General features: G+C 39.8%; 1 protein-coding gene across 3 annotated transcripts in view; it reads right to left on the bottom strand.

Annotated features, from left to right (window-relative positions):
- The window catches only part of LOC104602522 (autophagy-like protein), a 49916-nt gene extending 27956 nt beyond the window's left edge, over positions 1-21960 (bottom strand). Inside the window, exons 1-4 of one of the 3 annotated variants that reach the window (XM_088898084.1) lie at positions 21651-21956; positions 20509-20551; positions 20008-20061; positions 16896-16959 (exon numbers count right to left, since the gene is read on the bottom strand). In XM_088898084.1, the coding sequence (XP_088754210.1) occupies positions 16896-16959; positions 20008-20061; positions 20509-20551; positions 21651-21832 (343 nt within the window). In that variant the 5' untranslated portion in view covers positions 21833-21956. Of the gene's footprint in view, positions 1-16895; positions 16960-20007; positions 20062-20508; positions 20552-21650 lie in introns of all 3 variants that reach the window. The other 2 variants (XM_010266244.3, XM_088898085.1) reach the window with 2 other exon arrangements.
- Between the last annotated feature and the right edge of the window lie 583 nt (positions 21961-22543).

Below are 22543 nucleotides of genomic sequence, written 5' to 3'. Positions count from 1 at the left end.
AGGGGGAGTCTCATATTAAAATGAGATTTGGGCCAAAATTAAAAGCCCATCTAAGGGACCCAATGCACCTTTAAGTTGGCACACGAGGGGGAGAGTGGTGTCAATAGATGGTAACAACCATCTATCATCATCTTCGTTGAGCTCCACAGGCCGAAACCAGCAGTCTTCGAATCTCCCTGTACCTGGGAACTCACTACAATGGGTCGCGCTGGGTAGACGAACACGATGTCACCGGAAAAAAGAAACCCTAGGTGTATCAAACAAAGGGATTTAGAGAGGCTGGAGTTGTTTTCTCATTCTAAGGAGGAAGATTTCAGTGCCGTTGATTCAGATGACACACTAAGTTTAGGGAGTATTGACCTAAGCAGCTCAAGGAATGTGTTTGATGAAGACAGTCTGGGAACAGAGGTACTTTTTCAAGAGAACAAGAAAGAAGACGGGGCACCAAAGTTCAAGGAAGACATCGTGAAGGTTAAAGATCAGTTGCCTAAGGCTACGGTTCAGGTGCCGCTTGTACCTGCAAAGGAAGTTAGTCCATTAGTGTAGGAAGAGCAGGATACGCCCACACTCCAACCTGCAATGTAACACTAGAAGAAGGACAGAAATGGAAGTCTTTCACCTATTAAAACAGACAGGGTTTTGATTCACAGTGTAAACTCTCTCACACAAGCTCAGTCACAGGGAACAGCTTTAGGCCCATCTCCTTACTAGAATCCCTCTCCCTTGGAAGTCATCCCCTCAGTCCCAAACATTACAGGTACTGTTGTCCATTCGGTTTTGGTTACTAATGTGCCTTCTGTGCTTGAAACTGATACACCAGCATCCCGAGCGGAAGTTCCAGTGGGGGGATGAGAAGAGAGACTGGCAGCTCTTAGTGTGAACCGAGAGAAGGTGAGATGGCAGTGGAAGAGGGACAAAAGGAGGAACTAGAGAGAACTTGGGAGAGAATATGCGCGTTGTTGGAGGAGTATAAAGAGAGGGAGGATAAATTAGATCAAAATGAGAGAGTAACAACTTTTCAAGAAAAGGACTATTAAAGGAGCTCTAATCTGGGGAGGGAGATAAATGAAGCTAGTGCCTTAATGAGGAAGACTAAGGGTAACAATAGGAGAAAAAACAAAAAGAGATCTGAAGTGGAGAGATTGATTTCAGATATTGAGGGTGATATTGAATTTAGTGGGAGAGGGGAAAGAAGAAAGACTTTAATGTAAGGTGGAGTCTTTGAGAAGGGGTTTTTTTGAAAAAGTGCTTGGTGAAGATCATTAGCTGGAATGTGAGAGACTTGGGAAGTGAAAGAAAGAGAAGGGCAATTAAAGATTTGTTGAGGAGAGAGAAACCGGACATAGTCTTGATGCAGGAAACCAAGCTGGCAGAATTGGATAGAAGATGGATCAGAAGTGTATGGAGATCAAGAGGAGTTTGTTGGACTTCAGTGTCGTCCTATGGAGCCTCTGGAGGTCTAGTAACCTTAGGAAGGGAAGATGCTGTAGAATCAGTGGAGGAGCTAATAGGAAGATTTTCTGTGTCCTTAAAGGTTAGGAATGTGGGGGATGGCTTCACCTAGGTCTTAACCAATGTCTATGGGCCAAACTCGTATAGAGAGAGGAATGAGATGTGGGAAGAGTTGTATGCCATACGAGGTTTGTGGGAGGGTCCTTGGTGTCTTGGGGGGGACTTTAATGTAATTAGGCTTTGTACCGAATCTAATAACCCCCAAAGGACAATTACAACCAGCATGAGGAAGTTCAATGATTTCATTAATAATTCTGGTCTAAAGGAGTTACCCCTCTTACAAGCCAATTTTACATGGTCGAATTTCCAAGAAAACCCCCTTTGCTCAAAATTAGACAAATTCCTCTTTACTGAAGAGTGGGAGAACCATTGGACGAACTTGATGGCTAGAGCCTTACCCAGAGTCACCTCTGATCACTGCCCTATCCAGCTAAGTCCTGAAACCTTAACTTCTGGTCCTCAGCCTTTTAGATTTGAGAATATGTGGTTAACTCATCTGGATTTTGTGCACTTGATTGGGGAATGGTGGAGAGAAGAATTAAGAGGAGTGAATTGGAAGGGAGTAAGATTCCACAAAAATTTGAAAAGGTTGAGATCCAAAATTAAGGAGTGGAATAGGGAACACTTTGGAAGGATAGAGGAGCAAAAAATTGACTTGATGTCCAGGATTGAGGAACTTGATTCCAAGGAAGCTCAAAGGATGATGAGTGAGCAAGAACGGGTTTTGAGAGGAAACCTAAAGAATGACCTAGAAGAGGACCTTTTGAGAGAGGAAATCTCGTGGAGGCAAAAGTCGCGACATAAATGCATTAAGGAAGGGGATGGAAATACTAAATTTTTCCATGCATTGACTAATGGAAGGAGAAGAAAAAATTTTGTGGCTAAGTTAGAGGTGAATGGGGAGGAACTCACAAATCAAGATGAGATAGTCAGATGTTTTGTGGATCATTTCAAATCAATCTATAGGAAACCGTTGAATAATAGGCCAACCTTGGAAGACTTGGAGTGGACTAGATTGTCTGAAGAACAAGCAAACTGGTTAGAAAGGAACTTTAGTGAAGAAGAGATCAGACAGGCAGTGTTTTCAATGGATAGATCCAAAGCACCTGGTCCAGATGGCTTTACAATGGCTTTCTATCAGGATTGTTGGGATGTGGTCAAAGAAGACCTTGTAGGGGTGTTTCAGGAATTTGCAAATAAAAAAACAGTGAGCCCTGGAGTCAATGCTACTTTCCTAGCCCTAATCCTAAAGAAGGCAGATGCAAAGAACCCTAAGGACTATAAGCCAATCAGTCTAGTGACAAGCATCTATAAAATCCTGGCTAAAGTGTTGTCATTGGGAATCCGAGTAGTACTACCCTCCATCATCAGTCAAGAACAAGGTGCTTTCGTGTAGGGAAGGCAAATAACGGATCAGATCCTAATAGAAAATGAGTGCGTGGAGGACATGTGAAAGTCAGGAACCCAAGGTTTCGTTTGTCTTGACAGTATGGCCGGCCAGAAATAGGAGGAAGAGAAGAAGAAGAGAGAAGGGAGAAGAGAAGAGAAGGGATTTTGCCATGTAACAGTGCTGGCGGCGCCAGCTTTATTATAATATATATATAAGGCGGCAGAAATAAGAAGGGAAAAGACCCTTGTGCCCCTGCTATAAGTGAGTACAATAACAGACATAACAGAAGTGAAAAAATAGAAATAGAAAACACTTTAACTAGACAAACAAACCCTAACACCAACAACTAAATTATTTCAACACTCCCCCTCAAGTTGGAGCGTAGATGTCAATCATGCCCAACTTGTCACACAAATCTTTGTGCCGCACATGATGAAGACCTTTGGTGAAGATATCTACAAGTTGTTCTTCTGAGCTGACATATGTTGTACACACTTCTTCGTTTTCAAGTTTCTCTCTAATAAAATGCTTGTCCACTTCAATGTGTTTCGTCCTATCATGCAGGACTGGATTAGCAGCAATATTGATGGCAGCTTTATTGTCACAGTAGAGTGACATAGGATTGCTCACTACAAAACCTAATTCACCTAACAGATTTCTTATCCACATGATTTCAGCAACCCCATGAACCATCACTTTATACTCTGCTTCAGCACTAGATCTAGCCACCACACTTTGTTTTTTACTTCTCCATGTGACCAGGTATCCTCCAATAAAGGCACAATACCCACTGGTAGACTTTCGGTCATTGATTGCTCCTGCCCAATCTGCATCAGTATATACTTCCACCTTTAAGTGACCATGTTTCTGGAACAACAAACCAGCTCCGGGAAACTTCTTGAGGTATCTCAAGATCCTCTCTACAGCTTCAAAGTGAGTTGTCCTAGGGTTGTGCATGAATTGACTAAGGACACCCATTGCATAAGCAATATCAGGCCTGGTCATAGACAAATACAAAAGTCTCCCCACGAGTCTCTGGAACTTCTTATCTTTCAAAAACTCTCCCTAACTGTCTCCCAGATGATGATTAGATTCAATTGGTTTTACCCCCAACTTGTTTGTATCTTCTAGTAGATCTAGTACATATTTCCGTTGGTAAATAAAGATGCCCTTGTGAGAGCGGCCAACTTCAATTCCAAGGAAATAGCGTAAGGGGCCTAGATCTTTCACCTCAAATTAAGTAGCTAAGAATTTTTTTAGTCTCCGTACTTCAGTCCCCCAATCTCCTGTGATCACTATGTCATCCACATACACAATAAGAGCTACAATTTTCCCTTCACCTCTTTTCACAAATAGAGTGTGATCTGACTGGCATTGTTTGAACCCCATCTGTTGAACAGCTAAATGGAACTTACTAAACCAAGCCCGAGGTGATTGTTTCAACCCATATAAAGATTTTTTTAACCTGCACACCTTTTGTTCACTGCCTTTGGCACAGAACCCTGGAGGTTGGGTCATGTACACTTCCTCTTCCAAGTCACCATTCAAGAAAGCATTTTTGATGTCCAATTGGTGAAGTTCCTAATCAAGATTTGCTGCCAATGAAAGAAGAATCCTGATAGAGTTCATCTTGGCTACTAGAGCAAAAGTCTCTGCATAGTCCACTCCATATACCTGTGTAAAGCCTCTTGCTACCAGTCTAGCCTTGTACCTTTCAACAGTTCCATCAGCCTTGTGTTTCACTGTGAACACTTGCAACCCACTGGTTCCTTCCCTTCAGGAAGGTCCACCAACTCCCAAGTGCCATTTTTGTGTAAAGCATTAATTTCTTCCTGCATTGCATCTGTTCATTCAGGCTTAGACAAAGCTTCTGCCACATTCTTAGGAACGGGGACACTGTCCACAAAAGAGAGGAATGCACGGTATGAAGGAGAAACATGATCATAGGACACAAAATTAGAGATAGGATGATTAGTGGTACAAGACCTAACACCCTTTCTCTTAGCAATAAGAATATTAAGATCATTGATGACAGATGAATCAACATTTAGAGGAACAGACATATCAAAAGGAGCAAGTGTACCTGGCTGATGAAACGGATCTGCCTCGGGTGAATCCGATGATGTTGGTTGCATAGTGTCAGGTTCCACGGCTCTTGAACTCTGCTGGCTTTTATGGCGACGATGAAAAACCCATAATAAAGGAGGATTGGGTAAAGGAGGTAGTTGAGTTTGAGTCGCCTGTTTCTCCTCAACCCTACTCTCCCCCTGAGGAGAAACCGAGAAAAAATGTTGATTCTCAATGAATGATATATCAATGGAGACATAGTACTTGTGAGAGGTAGGATCATAGTAGCGATACCCCTTTTGAGATAAAGGGTAACCAAGAAAAACACAAGGAATAGCCCGAGGATCAAGCTTACCTCGAGTAGGGGACAGGTTATGGACAAAGCAACGACACCCAAAAACACGCATCGGAATGGTGGACAACGGGGCTGTAGGAAACAAAAGCTGATGTGGAGCCTTATACTCTAGTAGCCGAGAGTGCATGCGATTGATGATATATGTAGCACACAAGACTGCATCCGTCCAAAAATGTTTTGGCACATTCATATGAATTAATAAGCCACGAGCTACTTCGAGAAGGTGGCGGTTCTTCCGTTCAGCCACACCATTTTGTTGGGGTGTCCTGGCACAAGAGCTTCGCTGAAGTGACCCACTCAAAGCAAAAAACTCCATGAGATCACTATGGAAGTATTCCTTCGCATTGTCCGACTGGAAGATATGGATTTCCGTTTGGAACTGGGTGAACACCATGCGTTGAAAATCTTTCACAATTTTTGGCACTTCATCTCGAGATCGCATAGGGTAAACCCAGGTGTATCCAGAATAATCATCAATCAAGGTAATGAAGTACTTATAGCCAGCCTCAGTAGGTAGAGTAACAGGGCCCCAAACATCAGAATAAACAATATGAAATGGAAATTCAGATCTTTTATTTCGCAAAGGTAAAGAACTTCTACAATGCTTACTCAATTGACATGTCTGACACTGTAACTGACTCACTGACAAGGACTCAAACAACTTTGGAAACATAACTTTTAATGACTCAAAAGAAAGATGACCTAGACGACTATGCCATAGATAGGCTTGACTCTCACTTGACGAACTCATAGACTCTGTAGCCACAAGACCAGCTTTATTCTCCAACACGTAGAGACCATCCACCATGCTTCCTCTACCAATCGTCTTCCCCAAGGCCAAATCCTGAAACACACATGAAGACAGAAAAAAAGTGACAGTGAGTTAGACTACTAATAGACAGCAAATTAATAGGTAATTTCGAAACATGCAGTACATTAGGAAGGGTAAGGCCAAGTGGGAGAGGTATGGTACCTCGGCCAGCTATGGTAGAAAAAAGAACCATCAACTAATCTTACCTTATCTCTCCCAAAGAGAAGGTTATATGTCTGAAACAAATTTGGCTTACCGGTCATGTGGTTTGAGGCTCCGGAGTCAATAATCCAAGGAGAATCAGTGGTATGAGATGACACATGGAAGGTTGTGGCAGCATTACCTGATGTAGACACAAACGAGGTAGAGGGAGTAGGACCAGAATCCATCTGGCGGAGAGTCCTACCATACAATTCCAAATGTTCACGAAAGGAGTTGATAATATCTTCCTTAGGGTAAGAACTGGGATGCCTCTCCTGAGTTACCAAAGGACTCGTCTCTGTCGACACCATATTAGCTAAGTTATACTTTTTCTAATTCTGCTGGCCTGGTTTCTTGCCCTGATCAGGTGTTGACTTCTTACCCAAATCCTATGCCCATTTAGGTTTTCCATGGAGATCCCAACATGTATCTCTCGTGTGCCGTGTCTTCTGGCAGTGAGTGCACCAAAGTTTGCTCTTATCATCTGTTTTTTTCTGAGAGTCACCTTTTTTAAAACCACCTCCAACATTTGTATCTGAATTTCCCCGAACAGTTAGGGCAACTGACTCCCCTTCTACACCATTCATCACACTTCTACTCTCTTCTGACTGCACCAAGGCATACACCTCCTGAACTGATGGCAAGTCTTTACTACCCAAGATCTGCACCCTGATGGACTCATACGAAGGATTCAGCCCTAGGAGGAAGGCAAAGACTCGTTACTGAGATACAAGTGACTTATATGCCTTTGCATCTTCATCACACTTTCCAATTCACATTCTGATAGTGATCAAGTTCTTTCCATATCGATGTCAAATCAGAATAGTACATCGAGAGACTCCTCTCCCCTTGCTTGCAAGTAGAGGATTCAGCTTGCAGTTGATATATCTTGGCATAGTGTCTCTGCTCTGAATAGGTGGACTTCGCTTGTTCCCATATCTCACAAACAATTTCAGCCCACATAAAAGTCTTCCTTACTTGTGGCAGCATGGACACCAAGAGCCAAGACATCACCATACTATTCTCTTGGTTCCACCTATCATATTCAGCACTTCCGTACTTCGGTTCCTTCACTCTCCCATTGATGTATCCTATTCTCCCCCTAGCAGTGATGTAGAGTTTTATTCCCCTAGACCACTCAAGGTAGTTCAAACCATCAAAGGGAATAACAGCCATGGAAAAACTCATATCCATTCCCCCACTCACTCCAGTGTGGCTCCCTGAAATCTCTGAAGTAGCAGAATTCTCAGACATGGTCAAAACAGATAATCAGTCCCAAACACCGGACTTAGGACCCCTCCTTACTCCACAAAAAATGCTTCACTCAGTCCACACCCACACACTTGGGTTTGAAAACAGGCTGAGCACAAACAGTACCAATTCCAGGACAAAATAGAGGCAATATTCGGCAGATTTCAGACCTGTACGGTTTTAACAGTCCCAACCTACCAGCCTTCCAGAATGTCTAAAACCATTAATCAGCAGGAGAGATCCTTATCACTTATAATCAAGTCAAATTATTGAGATGACAGGTCATCCTTGACCTATAGTCGTCTTAACACATGAACAGAGGATCACACGATCCAATCAAAAAGAGGTATATAGATCCGACAGCATTTAGCAGCCCAGATTCATTTGGTTTTTTACTTGGTACACGATCAAGGAAGGTAAAGAAGAGAAAACGGAAGAACTGTACCAGTTGTAGAACTGTTTTCCTTAGTCCAGATTCAGATCTCTGTTCCGCCCAGATTCAGCAAGTCTGTTCGATTTGTTCTCTCAGTGAAGTTGGTCGATCTGCTCTCTTTAGTCAGTATTCCTGCTCTGATACCATCTTGATAGTATGGCCGGCCAGAAATAGGAGGAAGAGAAGAGAAGAGAAGAAGAAGAGAGAAGGGAGAAGAGAAGAGAAGGGATTTTGCCATGTAGCAGTGCTGGCGGCGCCAGCTTTATTATAATATATATATAGGGCGGCAGAAATAAGAAGGGAAAAGACCCTTGTGCCCCTGCTATAAGTGAGTATAATAACAGACATAACGGAAGTGAAAAAATAGAAATAAAAAACACTTTAACTAGCCAAACAAACCCTAACACCAACAACTAAATTATTTCAACAGTTTGTAAACTAGATTTGAAGAAGGCTTATGATCTTGTGTGGAGTTTTTTACTAGAGGTCCTAGGGTGTTGTGGGTTTGGAGCTAGATGGTGCAATTGGGTCAAGGGCTGTATTAGTTCCTGCCATTACTCCGTTTTGGTTAATGGGGTGGTGAAAGACTTTTTCCCAGCTTGTAGAGGCCTTAGACAAGGTGATCCTCTCTCCCCTTTTCTTTTTACCCTAGTTGCAAATGTCTTCAATAGATTAATCTCTAAAGCAGATAAGGAAGAGGAAGTTAGAGGCTGGAGGATTGGAAGGAACAATGTCCGGGTAACCCACCTGTAGTTTGCCGATGATATCATAATTTTTTGTGAAGGGGGTGACAGGCGGGAAGTGAGAAGTCTCAAAGCATTGTTACAACACTTTGAGAATGTCTCCAATTTGAAGATAAACCTGGATAAGAGTTGTGTGGTAAGGGTTAATGTGAATGAGAGGACTTTGCAGTCTGTGGCTGATTGTTTAGGTTGTCCCATTTCTTCTTGGCCCTTGCAGTATCTAGGTCTCCCTCTAGGGGCTAACCCAAAAGAGAGTAGATTTTGGACCCCAATTTTGGAAAAGTTTGAGAGAAGATTAGTTTCTTGGAAAAAGAACTACGTTTCCATAGGGGGTCGAGTGACTTATTGAGAGCTACCCTAGCAAATTTACCAGTTTATTTTCTCTCTATCTTTAGGATTCCTATTAGGGAAGCTAAGAAGTTGGAGAGGATAATGAGATCTTTTCTGTGGGAGCCTGAGGAGGAAAAGAAAGATCATCTAATCAATTGGGAAATAGTTTGTAGGTGTAAAGAGGAGGGTGGACTGGGAGTAGGAAGGTTAGCTCAAAGGAATAAAGCTCTCTTAGGGAAGTGGTTGTGGAGGTGGCCTAGAGAAAGGGAGAGATTGTGGCATGAAGTGATAGCTAGTATACATGGCAGACGGGAAAATGGTTGGGATGTGGGTGTATCACATCAAGCTATGTTGGCATCTCCTTGGAAAGCAATTCAGAGTGTCCTCCCTCAGTTTCTCAACTTGGTCAGGTATGATGTCAACTCTGGTGACTCTGTTTTATTTTGGGAAGATACTTGGGTGGGTACCATTGCCCTTAAGGACAAATTCCCGGCTCTCTATTCTCTTTCCCTTTACAAGGAAAAAACTGTTTCTCATTTTCTTCCTTCTATTACTTCACCCTCTTCCTTATAAGGAGATTTGGTTCAGACCTGTTCCTCCTAAAATTATAATATTCTGTTGGGAGATATTTTATAGAAAGATCAATACTCTGGATTGCTTGCAGAAGAAAAGGCCTTTCATGTGCTTGTCCCCTGGTGTGTACTTTGCAGCGCTAGTGATGATGATTGCTCCCACTTATTTGTATCTTGCTCCTTTTCTAGTGCTATTTGGAGTTGGATCTTTTCTTTGTTTGGATGCAGGTAGAATCTGTCCTCAGAATTAAGTCAGATGTTCGATCCTTCTTGTTTTGTGTGGCCTACAAAAAAGGAAAAACGATGTGGAGATGTATTAGAGAAGCAGCCTTGTGGACAATTTGGGAAGAAAGGAATGCTAGGCTGTTCAAAGAAAAGGAAAGAAGCTTACAAACTGTTGAGGATTGTATATTGACTAGAGCCATTCATTGGCTAAGAACTTTAGACTTCTTTCATACGTTTTCCTTTGATGACATTTGGAGTAACTGGAAGGCGGTAGCCACTAGTCATACGAGGAGGGACAAGGCAACTGCAGTGTGGAAGTCTCCACCTGAAGGTTGGGCAAAGCTGAATTTTGATGGTAGTAGCCAAGGAAACCTAGGCCCTTCGGGGATAGGAGGGGTGCTGAGAGATAGGGAGAGCAACATCCCAGCTTTGTTTTCAGGCCCTGTGGGAATAGGAGACTCAAATAGAGTAGAGATCTTAAAGGCTGTACAAGGCATCCAGGTTGCTGAACAATTAGGAGTTCAACACTTGGTAGTTGAAGGAGACTCTAAAATTGTTGTGGAATGGCTGACAAAACCAGCTTCAGCTATGTGGCGATATAGAGATTTATTGAGGAAAGTCAATTGGCTCACAAGAAATATGACAGTTACCTCTCTTTGGGTAGAAAGATTAGCAAATTCCTTAGCGGATGGACTAGCTAAGCAAGGGGTTTCAATGGATCATTTGTTTTGGGCTGCTATGTAATTTTATTTCTGTTTATTTCTGCTTATCCAGTTCTTAATTGATGTAATACTTTGTTAGAAGAGGTAACAGCTCGTGCCTCTTCATGGGTTTCCTGTATTGCCTTATATTCTGATTTAATAAATTATTTTCATTCATAAAAAAAAAAAAAAACAGTTTAAGGATTGAGTAATACTGCTTATTGATAACAAATTAATAAGAAGTTTGGGAACATGAAGGGTGTGGGGTGAAACAAGGCCATCAGGTAGGGATACAAATCCCTGACCAACAATAGTGGATAGAGACCCATCAGCAAGTCTCACTTTATCCCTTCCAGAGAGAAGAGTGTATTTCGGAAATAAATTTGACTTACCAGTCATATGGTTTGATGCCCCTGAGTCAATGATCCAAGGTGACTCGGGAGCAAAGGTAGACACATGAAATGCAGAAGCACCTTTACCTGATATAGAAGCAAACGAAGTAGAAGGGGTAGGAACCAACCTATCCATCTGTCCGAGAGTCCTACCCTACAGTTCCAAATGATCTCTGAAGGAGTTAATGATGTCTTTCTTGGGATCAGAACCACTAGATGCTCTTGGGAAAATCCAGTAGCCAAATTATATGGTTGGTAATCTTGTACAACTAGATTTGCATAAATAAATTTCTTCTGAGGAGACTTCTTTGAAGTGTCTTGATTCTTGGTTATCCACTTGGGCTTCCCCACTAACTCCCAATAGGTTTCTCAAGTGTGTCTAGGCTTTTGGCAGTGTGTGCACCACAGTTTGTCCTTGTCCTCACTTTTCCTTGATTCTCCATTTTTCGTTCCAATGTTACCCCCTCTTGCAGCTAGGGCAACAGGTTGCTCTCCCTCTGAAACATTCATTAGATTTTTTCTACTCTCTTCAGATTGGACTAGGGCATATACTTCCTGAATTAAAGGAAGTTCCCTGCTTCCTAAAATCTACACCCGAAGAGACTCATAAGCAGGATTCAGCCCATGCAAGAAAGCAAATACTCGATGTTGGGAGACAAGTTTTTTGTATGCCTGTGCATCCTCATCATTCTTCCACTCAATAGTCTGATAATAATCCAGCTCCTTCCAGATAGATGTAAGGTCTGAATAATATGTAGATAGGCTATGGTCCCCTTGCTTACAAGTAGATGATTATGCTTGAAGTTGATAAATTTTGGCAAAGTGCCGCTATTTAGAATAGGTTGCCTTGGCTTGTTCCCAAATTTCACAAGTTGTGTCAGCCCATATGAAATTTTTCTTTACATGAGGCAGCATGAAACCTAACAGCCATGACATAACCATGTTGTTTTCTTGATCCCATCGATCATGTTCAGCAGTACCAGACTTTGGTTATTTTACTTTTCCACTTATGTAACCAGCCTTCCCCCTAGTTGTGATATACAGCTTGATGCCTTTGGACCATTCCAGATAATTTAGGCCATCAAAGGGGGGAATAGACATAGAGAAATTCATGTTGTCCATTCCCCCGTTTAGGTTTCCTCGATGGGAAGTAATACCAGAGGTTGTTGAATCCTTAGTAGTCATTTTTCTCAAAAAACTTTACTGCTGATTTTTCAAAACAGACTGAGATAGAAGGTTTGTACTTCTGTAGTTTAAGAAGGCTCCAAATATAGGTTTAGCCGGACTGTAGATCAATAAACCTTAGCTGAAACACTTCAGCTTATAAGAGAAGGAGACAACCAGCCCCTACAACCTCAAAACTGACATTCACAGTGGTCATACACTTAGATATGAATGTAACAGTGGTTACAGTACATAACTGGCTTCCACGACAGTCCATAGAAAAACCTTAGGCTCCGTTTGGTTTACGGGAAGATTTGGATGGGATGGGAAAGGGTGGGATGAGAAAGTGTGAAAATTTCACTTTCCATCATTTGGTTATACAAGGGAAAAACGTGGGAAAATTATTTTTCCCACGTTTGTTTTGTGGGAAAATCATGCAAAGGAAAATCGCTTTCCAAACCAACAATTTTTACAAAATCACATTTATTTTTAGTCAAAAAAATTGTATATACCTAATGCTACAGCTCCAAATATTAACAAATGATATGTAGCATCATGCTCCAATACACTGCTAGATGGCAACCATTGCAGAATGTACAATAGATCAAAAGTTCAAAACTCATAATGTGTTGAGAAGTGGGGCCGATTGAGTTATTGGGCGCATTATTTGTCCTAGTCCTTTAACATCAGTTAACACAATCGTATAAGCAATAGAGTAGGACACACACACCTGAAGGAAGTATTCTCCCTCTCATTCATTTCTATTTCTTTTTTTTTTCCTTTTTTTAAAGCCAGTTCTCTTCTCTTTCTACTGATTCACTTGTTTGAATCTTCATATTTCACATTTGTTTGCAATTATTTTTCTTGACTAAACAAAGCAAAGCCTCCACATCTAAGCCTTGAAGTGCAAGTATTCTCTTTAAATCTTCCTAAGGTAACTATGAAAGGAATCATTATTCATCCATCCCAAGCCACTGTAGAACCAAAAGATCTGGATTTTCTATGAATGGCAGAGTCAAGCATCCAGCCAATGATGGTCTAGGAATTATCTTAACATGATGGTAACTCAAAGCGCCCATCAGCTTCAAATCATGAACAAGCTAGTATATACAGCATAAACCATGTTTCTATATCATATTAGATTTGAATACAAAGGAGGGCACTGGCACTGTGGTTTCTGAAGTCCCCCTCCCTCCCTCTTAACAAGTTGATAAACTACTCCCACTGTTACCCACATAGTCATCTGCCACAGGTGAACTACTCCCAGGAGAACCAATTGTAGAACCCAGATCAGATTTTGGCATTTCTCCAGATGTCACACTGGCAAGCAAATCCATTCCAACATCATCACCTGCTGACATGGTTGCTTAACCCCTGTTCAGCAGAACATGTATTAGGCCACCAAACCTGCAATACTGCATTATCCTTTTTTTGTGTGTCTGTGTTTGTCTACACGGGCACTTTGGGTTCATCTTATTACCAAAAACAAGTGTTATTTCATTTAATTATTAAGGTAGTTCTCTAGGATGCAGACGTCAATCCAGGTACACTGTGAACATCAAGAGCCATAGTTGCATTCTTAGTAAGCAACTATGGATGGGGGGAGGGGGCAAATGATCTTTGAAACAACAGCCTCTGCACTTTCCCTTCTGAATCAACCAAATGATCTTCAAAGTTCACACCCCATAGACCCATAAAAGCTTTGTACATATTGCACTTTCCAGAGTAGCGTATATATTATTATGATGAATGTTTAGCTAAAAATCAAGTCGTTCTCACATTTCAGTATTCCAGAAAATATTAATGCAAACTCTTGCATCCATAGCGAGTAAGCATATTAATGCAAACTCTGTTTTAATAAACTACAGAGGTTTAAAATGGTAATGTTTTAAACATTGTCCTCTTGCTTCCTTAACGAGCAGGCATATGAATGCAAACTCTGTTTTAATAAACTACTGAGGTTCAAAATGACAATGTTTTAACATTGTCAATCTACATAAGCTCGTACAAACTAACCATTAAACGCTTGTTGCTTGCAAATGATAACGTTTTAATAAACTACTGAGGTTTAAAAAGCAAAGACAGAGGTCATAGAGGAGTGATTTAGAATCTGAAAATTTCAAAATAAGTTTAACTAAGAAAGAACATTTAAGTATCAGCAAGCCATACAATGGTATCAACAAGCATACATCGAAGAAACACGGGAAGAGGAAGAAAGAAAATTTGTTCCTAACCTTTATTCCTGTGATGTTGCAGAATGGATGCAGATGGACAGGAAATAATATTCAGCCTTGACAAGTGGAAGGGGAAGAAACACTGGCGACGTTGAAGAAATCACAAACTTTGAAGCTTGTTTTGGTGATTTGAACAAACCCTAAACAGAGAGGAGAAGAGATATTTGAACAGACACCGGCATTCACACTGGTGCCAGTGACAAGCTTGTTTTGGCGACGTTGAAGCTGGTCGCTGGCGATATTGCAGCAAATGAACCTTGGGAGAGTGACAATGAATGTTCGGATATCAGAGAGTGTGAGTGAGAAGTAGATCAGCACCAGTGTGGAGAATGGGGTTTATTTAGAAAAGAAGGAGAATGGAGATTTATTCAGACCAAGAACACTAGAAAAAAAAAAAAAAAGCAAGTCTCGCCTACACAACGAGAATGGAGCTTCTCCTTGCCAAAAGTAGTGAAGAAGATGAAATGGGACCAATCATTGCAGAGACTGGCGCAACAATGGTAAAGACATTCTTATTCATCAAAATATATAAGAAATAGAGGAAATGGCTCGCCAATGCAAGAGGATTGTAGATCTAGTCTTACCTTTGCTCGGGATCACCAAAGAAGTCGTTGGAGATACGACCATTGGGACGTTTGGCTGAAGGAAGAAGAGACTCTCGAGTTCAGGCTTGACAAAGTCCGATAATTTTCTTAGACGCGTCTCACGGTTTTCCTCTCACTGGGGTCGCACTATTTTGGTGGGATCCCATTCACTTATTTTTGGGATCCTGCTTCTCACTCTTTTCTCATCTCATACCATTGTATCCCAACAATCAAACATAGGAAAAAGGTATCATTTAGGAATATTCCTCTTTTCGCATCCCTTTTTTGCAAACCAAACAGAGCCTTAGGAAAAAACTCCTTACTGCATTTGGCTGCCACCACAAACCTAGGAAGACTCCTTACTGCATTCGGTTGCCACCACAAATCTAGAAAAAACCTTTACTACATTCGGCTGCCACAACAGACTTCTTCTTGGTACAGTGACCAAGAGAGAAGAAAGAAAAAAAACGACTGAAGGTTGCACCCAGATGAAGAACACGATGGAGTCTTCACCTCCTCTTCCAATCAAAAAAGAATTTCAGATGAACACGATCTGAAAAGGTTGCGCCCAGATCAGTGCTCTGATACCATGTAGTTCAACAGTAATAAAAGAGAGAAAAAGAAGAAGGAAAAGAGAAGAAAGAGAGTTCTATTCTGTTGTGAGGCTGGTGGCGCCCTAAGTTAATATTTATACTTGGGCGACAGCTTATAACAAATAACATAGGAAAAAACCAAAAAATGCCCTTACTAGGCCGCCACATGTTACAACAATATACAAGGCAAAATGTGCCTAGCAACCCTCAGGCTACCTTGAGTAGACAGTTCAGCAACCCATTTTTGAAACTTCAACTCCCAACTTGTTTCAAACTAGATATTTTTCGTGCACAAACTATAACTTCATAACTAAATGCTCTTCCACTTTATGCCCACCTTGGTTGATCTCATCTTTCCTTCAGCAGTTTGGACTACAATTTCTGATTTCACATGCCAATCTATTTGATTCCCTTTCCTGGAATACAGCCCATCCCAAGCTCCCATTATTTTACCTTTCTAATTTATTTATTTATTTTTTTATTGGAAACGGTAACTTTCATTAAATAAGAGAATTCACAATACAAATGTCAAACACCCCAGAAAGGATATTGACCCCAACAATAGTTGATGATTACAGCACAGCCCAAAACAAGTTATTCCTAGAGGTCCCTTGCTTTACCAATGTACCCAATCTTCTAGTCCAGTTGGAGAATACTTGATACTCCAATCTCCCTTGCTATGCAAAAAATGTCCCTTACCAAAAGTATATGTGCCCAGACCTCCAAGCTTCCTGACTGCATCCACCCAATAACTTAAGAGTCCCTTTCTGCCTCAATTTGATGATACCCGAACTGTTTAGCAAGCCTTACACATTGAAGTAAAGCCATCACTCCCACTCTCAGTGAGTCACCCACTCCTATTGGTCCTGAGTACAAAGCAATTACTCTACCCTCTCCACCCCTAAAGACTCCCCCTATACCAGATGGACCCGGATTGCCTAAAGAACTTCCATCAAAATTCAGCTTCACTCTTTGTTGAATTAGCAGAGACCATATTTCCTGCGCAACAGTTTTTACAGTCGTAGTGTTTGCCACTGTACTCCACCCCCTTACAATGCCAACAACAGAGAAGTCCTTAAACAAATCAATCAATTTTACTTTTCTAATTTATAAATAACCTGGCAGGGGTTTCACTAAATTCCCTCACTAGGGAGGATTTCTAAAAATAATAAACCAATGTCAATCCGTGATTTCAATCATGGTTTGCATCTCATACCCATTTCAAGCCTTCAACAGACATGAACTATAGGTTTGGCTGCTTTCTCCAGGTTTAACAACTAATTTAGCATGTAAGTTGCATACAAAAGAAAAATTACCAAAAAGATAAGTGCACATACCTCCTATATTATTGGCCACAAGTGCACTACATTTCATACCACAGCGTGATGGACCACCACAATCCTATAGTACCGAATGAGACACTTCAATTAGTAAAACAAATAATGGTATTTGTCACTGAGAGGGAATTTACTGTACATAGGACCCTAAGCATGGAATAGATTATACATTAAGTAGATCAAAATATACGTTGAAGAAGTAATGTTGCAGTAATGGAGCTGTTTTCATCCATAATATGCCACATTCCTCTCTAATGTTCATTGGATGTATCATTAGTTGCAAGGGGTGGTGACCACAATTCAGTGGACTCAGAAGATCTCTCTGAGGTATGTAAGGTTGAAGAACCAGAGGTATGTAAAAATACTGCAGAATATGTTGCTCTATAAGATTCAGTGGAGGAAAATTTTGAAGGTTTCATGGTATCAAGATCATACTAAAGAAAAGCTCGAAGATATAATAATCCAAGATTATCTTGGAGTGATTACTAAGGAAAACTTTCCAAATCAGCTTTCTGCTAATGAAGGGAACATCCAACCAGAAGATTCTATTGATTTACAATACATGCTTCTGATGCCAGAATTTTTATAGAAGATTCAAAAAAGCAGATGGCAGTCTAGGCTGTATAGCATGAAACATTTTCTACAAAAGTGTCATTTTGAAGATCCTTCATATTGTACAGATGACTATAATACAGTTAAAAGTCGTTGATGCCAATGTTTTAAAAGCAAGAAGTGCAACTAAAGTGCAAGGGGTTCCTAGAGCTTGAGGTGCAAGATGTGAAGTGAGACGACACATGCCTAAACAAACTGAAGTCATTTAAAAAAACGGAAAATTCCCAATTAGTACCCTGTACTTTGGGCCTAGTGCCACTTTGGTCCCCGAACTTTAAAATGCTACAACTCAGTACCCGAACTTTCAAAATGTGTCAACCCAATACCTGCTGTTAATCAGCTGTTAAGTGGCATTTAAAAAAGACACAAATGCCCTTCAAGTGTCATCTAATTTTCTTTATCAACCATCCAAACGTTGACAAAAAATTAAAAGTCCCAAATCCCTGCCTTTTCAATTCAAGAATGTTGACAAAAAATTAACAGACCCCAACTTTCTTGAATAGAAGAGGCAAGGATTTGGGACTGTTAATTTTTGTCAACATTTGGATGGTTGATCAAGAAAATTAGATGACACTCAAAGGGCATTTGTGTCTTTTTCAAATGCCACTTAACGGCTGATTAACAATTGATTAACGGCAGGTACTGGATTGACATGTTTTGAAAGTTCGGGTACTGAATTGTCGCATTTTAAAGTTCAGGGACCAAAATGGCACTAGGCTCAAAGTATAGGGTACTAATCAGAAATTTTCCCTTTAAAAAATAAAAACGTTAATATACAAATGCATGCAAAACTAATTTCTGAAGGAAAAAAGATATTTCTTTGAAAAACCTATTATCTATTGGTTAGAGCAGTGTGTTATTAAGCATGAAGGGCATAGCATCCTTTGTTTTAAGTCCTATTTAGACTAGACTGTTTAAACCCTAAACATCATAGGTACAACCTACAATATAGTAAATTACCCATTCGACATCAAAATCAAGATTAATTCCTCAAAATATAGCAACAAGCCAGGTGAAATGCATCTGGATTCAGGCATTGTATACCCCACAAAATGAGCCCCACCTACAATATGGTAAAACACTGATTGATGCATCTATAGGATTTATTTTTGATAAGCTGGCAAAAAGTATCGTATTAATAGTATGAGAATGAGATGGGAGGGCAAGGCACCCTCCTCTGTACAAAAGAACCTGTATCAAAAACTATTCAAAAAGTATCACTATATCATTTACAGTGATGTCCAAAAACTATCTCATTATAATTGAGATCCAATCTATAGGATTTATTATGATTGTGAATTTGTGATCAATTCTTTGGAAGCCAAACTTTATCCTCAAGTATTTCAAAATTCAAAGAATTTCTTTTAACAAGGGAAGAATGATGTTGGTATAAAAGATCTCAAATGCAAGGTTGTAAATGAGTGAGATGAGCTTCAACTCAAAACTGTAAATAAAGCATCTCAAGTCCATCATTCTAATTGCAGCCAAATCTTGGGCTATTAAAACTTACTCATTTCTTGATTTTGATGCCACTAGAAAGTTTATTCAATCCATCTAACAAGCCCAAGATCACACAATTTGGGCATGAATTGAGCAGCTTATAGCCAATTTAAAGACACTCCACAAATTTACAACAGGATTTCTTTGTTCCTTTGTTTTGGTGGTTTTGAGTTTTGAGTTAGAGATTTAGTATTTTTAGAATTTATTTTTATTGATATTTTTTCAGACTTTTTTCTTATTAAAAATTTCTCAAATTTGCAATGACATCAAAAAACCAAAGGTATAAGTTGGACAGTGATTAAGAGTCTCTACATTAAGAAAACAAGGCCATATAAGGTCCATATTTTTTTTATCAGTAAAGAAGATTTTATTAAATATATAAAATAAGTTTAGTACAACAGGTTGGGATATTCCAACAGCCAGAAATACAAGAGATACACACTAAATCCATGTAATGTCCATATTATTGCTGTAAAGAGGGCAAGGACTGAAAAGAAGAAAATCCCTAGGTTCCAATGATATGGGGCAAATCTTTTTTCAATTTTTTCCTTGCTATGTATTAACCAAGGTGGTGAAAGAGGTTATTTGGAGGTTCTCTTTCAGTGGTAACCACTCTTAACTGTACCCTCATTACTATCTAAATTTGCAACACAAGTATTTTATCTTAGTCTAATTATGGAAAAAAAAATATATACGTACTAGATTTGCATTGGAATATATTAGTGGAGCAACATTCGGGCAGATAACCTCAAATATTTGGGATAATGTTTAGTTTAGTTGCATTCATTATGGAAGTTATTTTTAAAGAAAAGGCTTTTAAGGGCTTCAGTTCAGAAGAATACTCTACATTCCTTTTTAGAGCCTAACCCCCTAGGTCATAGGTACAGTATACCTATCCAGAAATTCCCATGAAAATCAAAATGTAGAACCTTGTGAAGAAAATAACAATATCACCATTGTCAACAATGGAAATGATTTATTTAAACTAGGAAGCAGTTACCTGGCAGTCAAAACATCTAGGGGGATGATGATTGAATATCATTCTATTGCAAAGCTGTTCCATATCATATAAAATAAGAGAGAATCAATTAGAAATAAACTCAAACTGATACTTCAAGAAAGTTACAAAATAAGAGGAGCCCAAGCACTGAAGCTGATCAAAAAAAAAAAGGGAGGAGCCCAAGTACTGAAAATGGAATTATTAACACCATGAAGAAATAGTTTCCCAGTTCAGCACCATAGATCCTAAGGTGCCAATACTTTGCTGATTACAGAATAGACTTCATGGATTTCCAAATCAAAACAGATCCAACATATAACCATATAAGTACTGGTGGGATCATTCCACATCCGGTATAGTAAAGACATTTTTTGCTTCAGGCATTTATGTATAAGTATAAAAAGTTTGTGATCAAAATCTTCACATATGAATAGAATATAGATGCTTAGGTGAGTAACTCAAGATAAACAAAGCCACAAAGTGTAACCTGATGAGGCCAACCTGAAACCAGAGAACAGTCTCATTTACTGCTACCTTGTAAAATCTGCGAAGAAATACAAGTGCATCATCTAATAAGAAATCAAAAATAATACCATGAAATCTCACAAACATCCCAATTTCTACAGAACAATAAATTAGAGATTCAATTGTCTAAGGTTAGCTATAATTTGAACTCAAGAAGGTAAAATTCCAATTCTTAAGTGGATTCTTAAGTCTTAATGGACAAAGAAATAAATAATTCCTTTTTTCATCTTCTTGTTTGAAACTACCAAATATGAAATACAAGCATAAAATGATCAGAAAAGCAATTGAGTCAACAATCAGCTCAATCTTTCTCTAAGGGGCCATTTGACAATAGTTGATGTAGTAGCTTATTGATTTGTCTTTTAGTGGATAAAATAGTCATATGATAAAATATTCAGGGTTTGTAGTTACCATTACAGACATGTAATTCAACCATGATGGAGATCACAACCTACTTAATAACTTGTTCACTAAAAGACAACACACTAAGTCAATCAGTTCAGCCACTTTAGCTGTTACCAAACAGTCCCTAATACCTATGCTTGATTAAATTGGCCAAAGTAAATTTAGAATCTGGAAGACCAAACTCTCAAGGACATTTCATATCAACTATACGAAAGCATGGCATAGTCTTGGAATCTCTGGGTATCTACTTTTCTTTTCAATTGGTATAATATTTCAACCTCAGACACACAAGAACCTTGCATCATCTAAGGAAATTTTCAGCAACTTCACCAGTAACACTGAATGATATAAATAAATAAATGGATAATTGAAATATGTTTAACTCATAAATTAAAAAGAAAAAAGAAACAAAAGAACAAATTGAAGAACATATGCATCCAAGAATGCCCTTTAGCATCAACAGACCTCAAATTACGCTTTGACAACTAAAGGATAGTAACCATAAATTCACCCAAGCTAGAAAATAGGAATACGGGAAAAAAGGACAGTGATAATTAGACTAAATGGAAAATGAATGTAGGCCACACACTTAACGCATTTTAGCCACAAGAGCTCGAATTTAATATAAAGAAGGAATAAAAAATACAAAATAAATAACAGAAAATCAAAGATGCTCAACTAAGAAATGAAAATTTAAGGCAAAAGGGGGTTACCCATCTTCGCTGAGGACCCCGTGAGGGTATTCTTGAGTGGGAGAAGCCAAGCTAAAGTTATAGAGCCCGTCGCGGTGAACAACGCTGAGTTCACAAACAGCTGAGACATTGTTTAAAGAAACCCAGTAAAGAAATGTTATCATGAGAACCCATTTCTTCAGGAGATCGCCTCGAATCGCCATTCTCGAATGGTCTCATATCATATTTGCAGAGATCATCCGAAGACTTCGGGAGAAGAAACGAAGTGAGGTCGAATGAATGAAATTGCAGGGTGTTTGGCAGGTATTTCCAGTTTTACCCGGCTCGTGAGCCGGTCCACTATGATGCTGTTCTTGCGCCATGGTAAGGATAAAACCGTAAAATCATTTTAAGTTCCAACAGCCATGAGTGCGAATTTAATACTCGAAATTTAAAATGCGACAATTTAGTACCTGAATTTTTATTTTGCGACAATCTACTACCCGGTGTTAATCAGCCGTTATATGACGTGCAAAAAGACAAAAATGCCCTTCGATTTGCCATCACCTCTACCTTCAGCTGCAGAGGCTTGTTCTCTCTGATAACAAATTCTCTGGCAGGATTCCCAATGGTATTTGATACTAATTCAGAGAAAGGGCTAAAACCAGGTTTGATAATATTAATCGTTGTTGTAGATGCCACCGGAGTCATGGTTCAGATCTGCCACCGGAAGTTGTAGTAGCGAATAGAAGTTGAGGAAGAGAAAGAGGGAGGTAGAAGAAACGATGGAGAAACCACCACGGATTCAGATCTACCACCAGAAGTTGCAGCTAGAAATGGCAACGGGGCGGGTTTGGGGTGAGGCACCCCCTCCTTGTCCCCACCTTGAAGTCACGATACCTTGCCCCGTCCCCGGTGGTGAGGCGGGTTTGGGG

Source organism: Nelumbo nucifera, chromosome 2 (genome assembly GCF_055504915.1).
Source record: "Nelumbo nucifera cultivar China Antique chromosome 2, China Antique-T2T, whole genome shotgun sequence".
Taxonomy (NCBI): Eukaryota; Viridiplantae; Streptophyta; class Magnoliopsida; order Proteales; family Nelumbonaceae; genus Nelumbo; species Nelumbo nucifera.
Note: the sequence above shows the minus strand (reverse complement) of the source record. Positions and strands in the feature narration are given on the sequence as shown.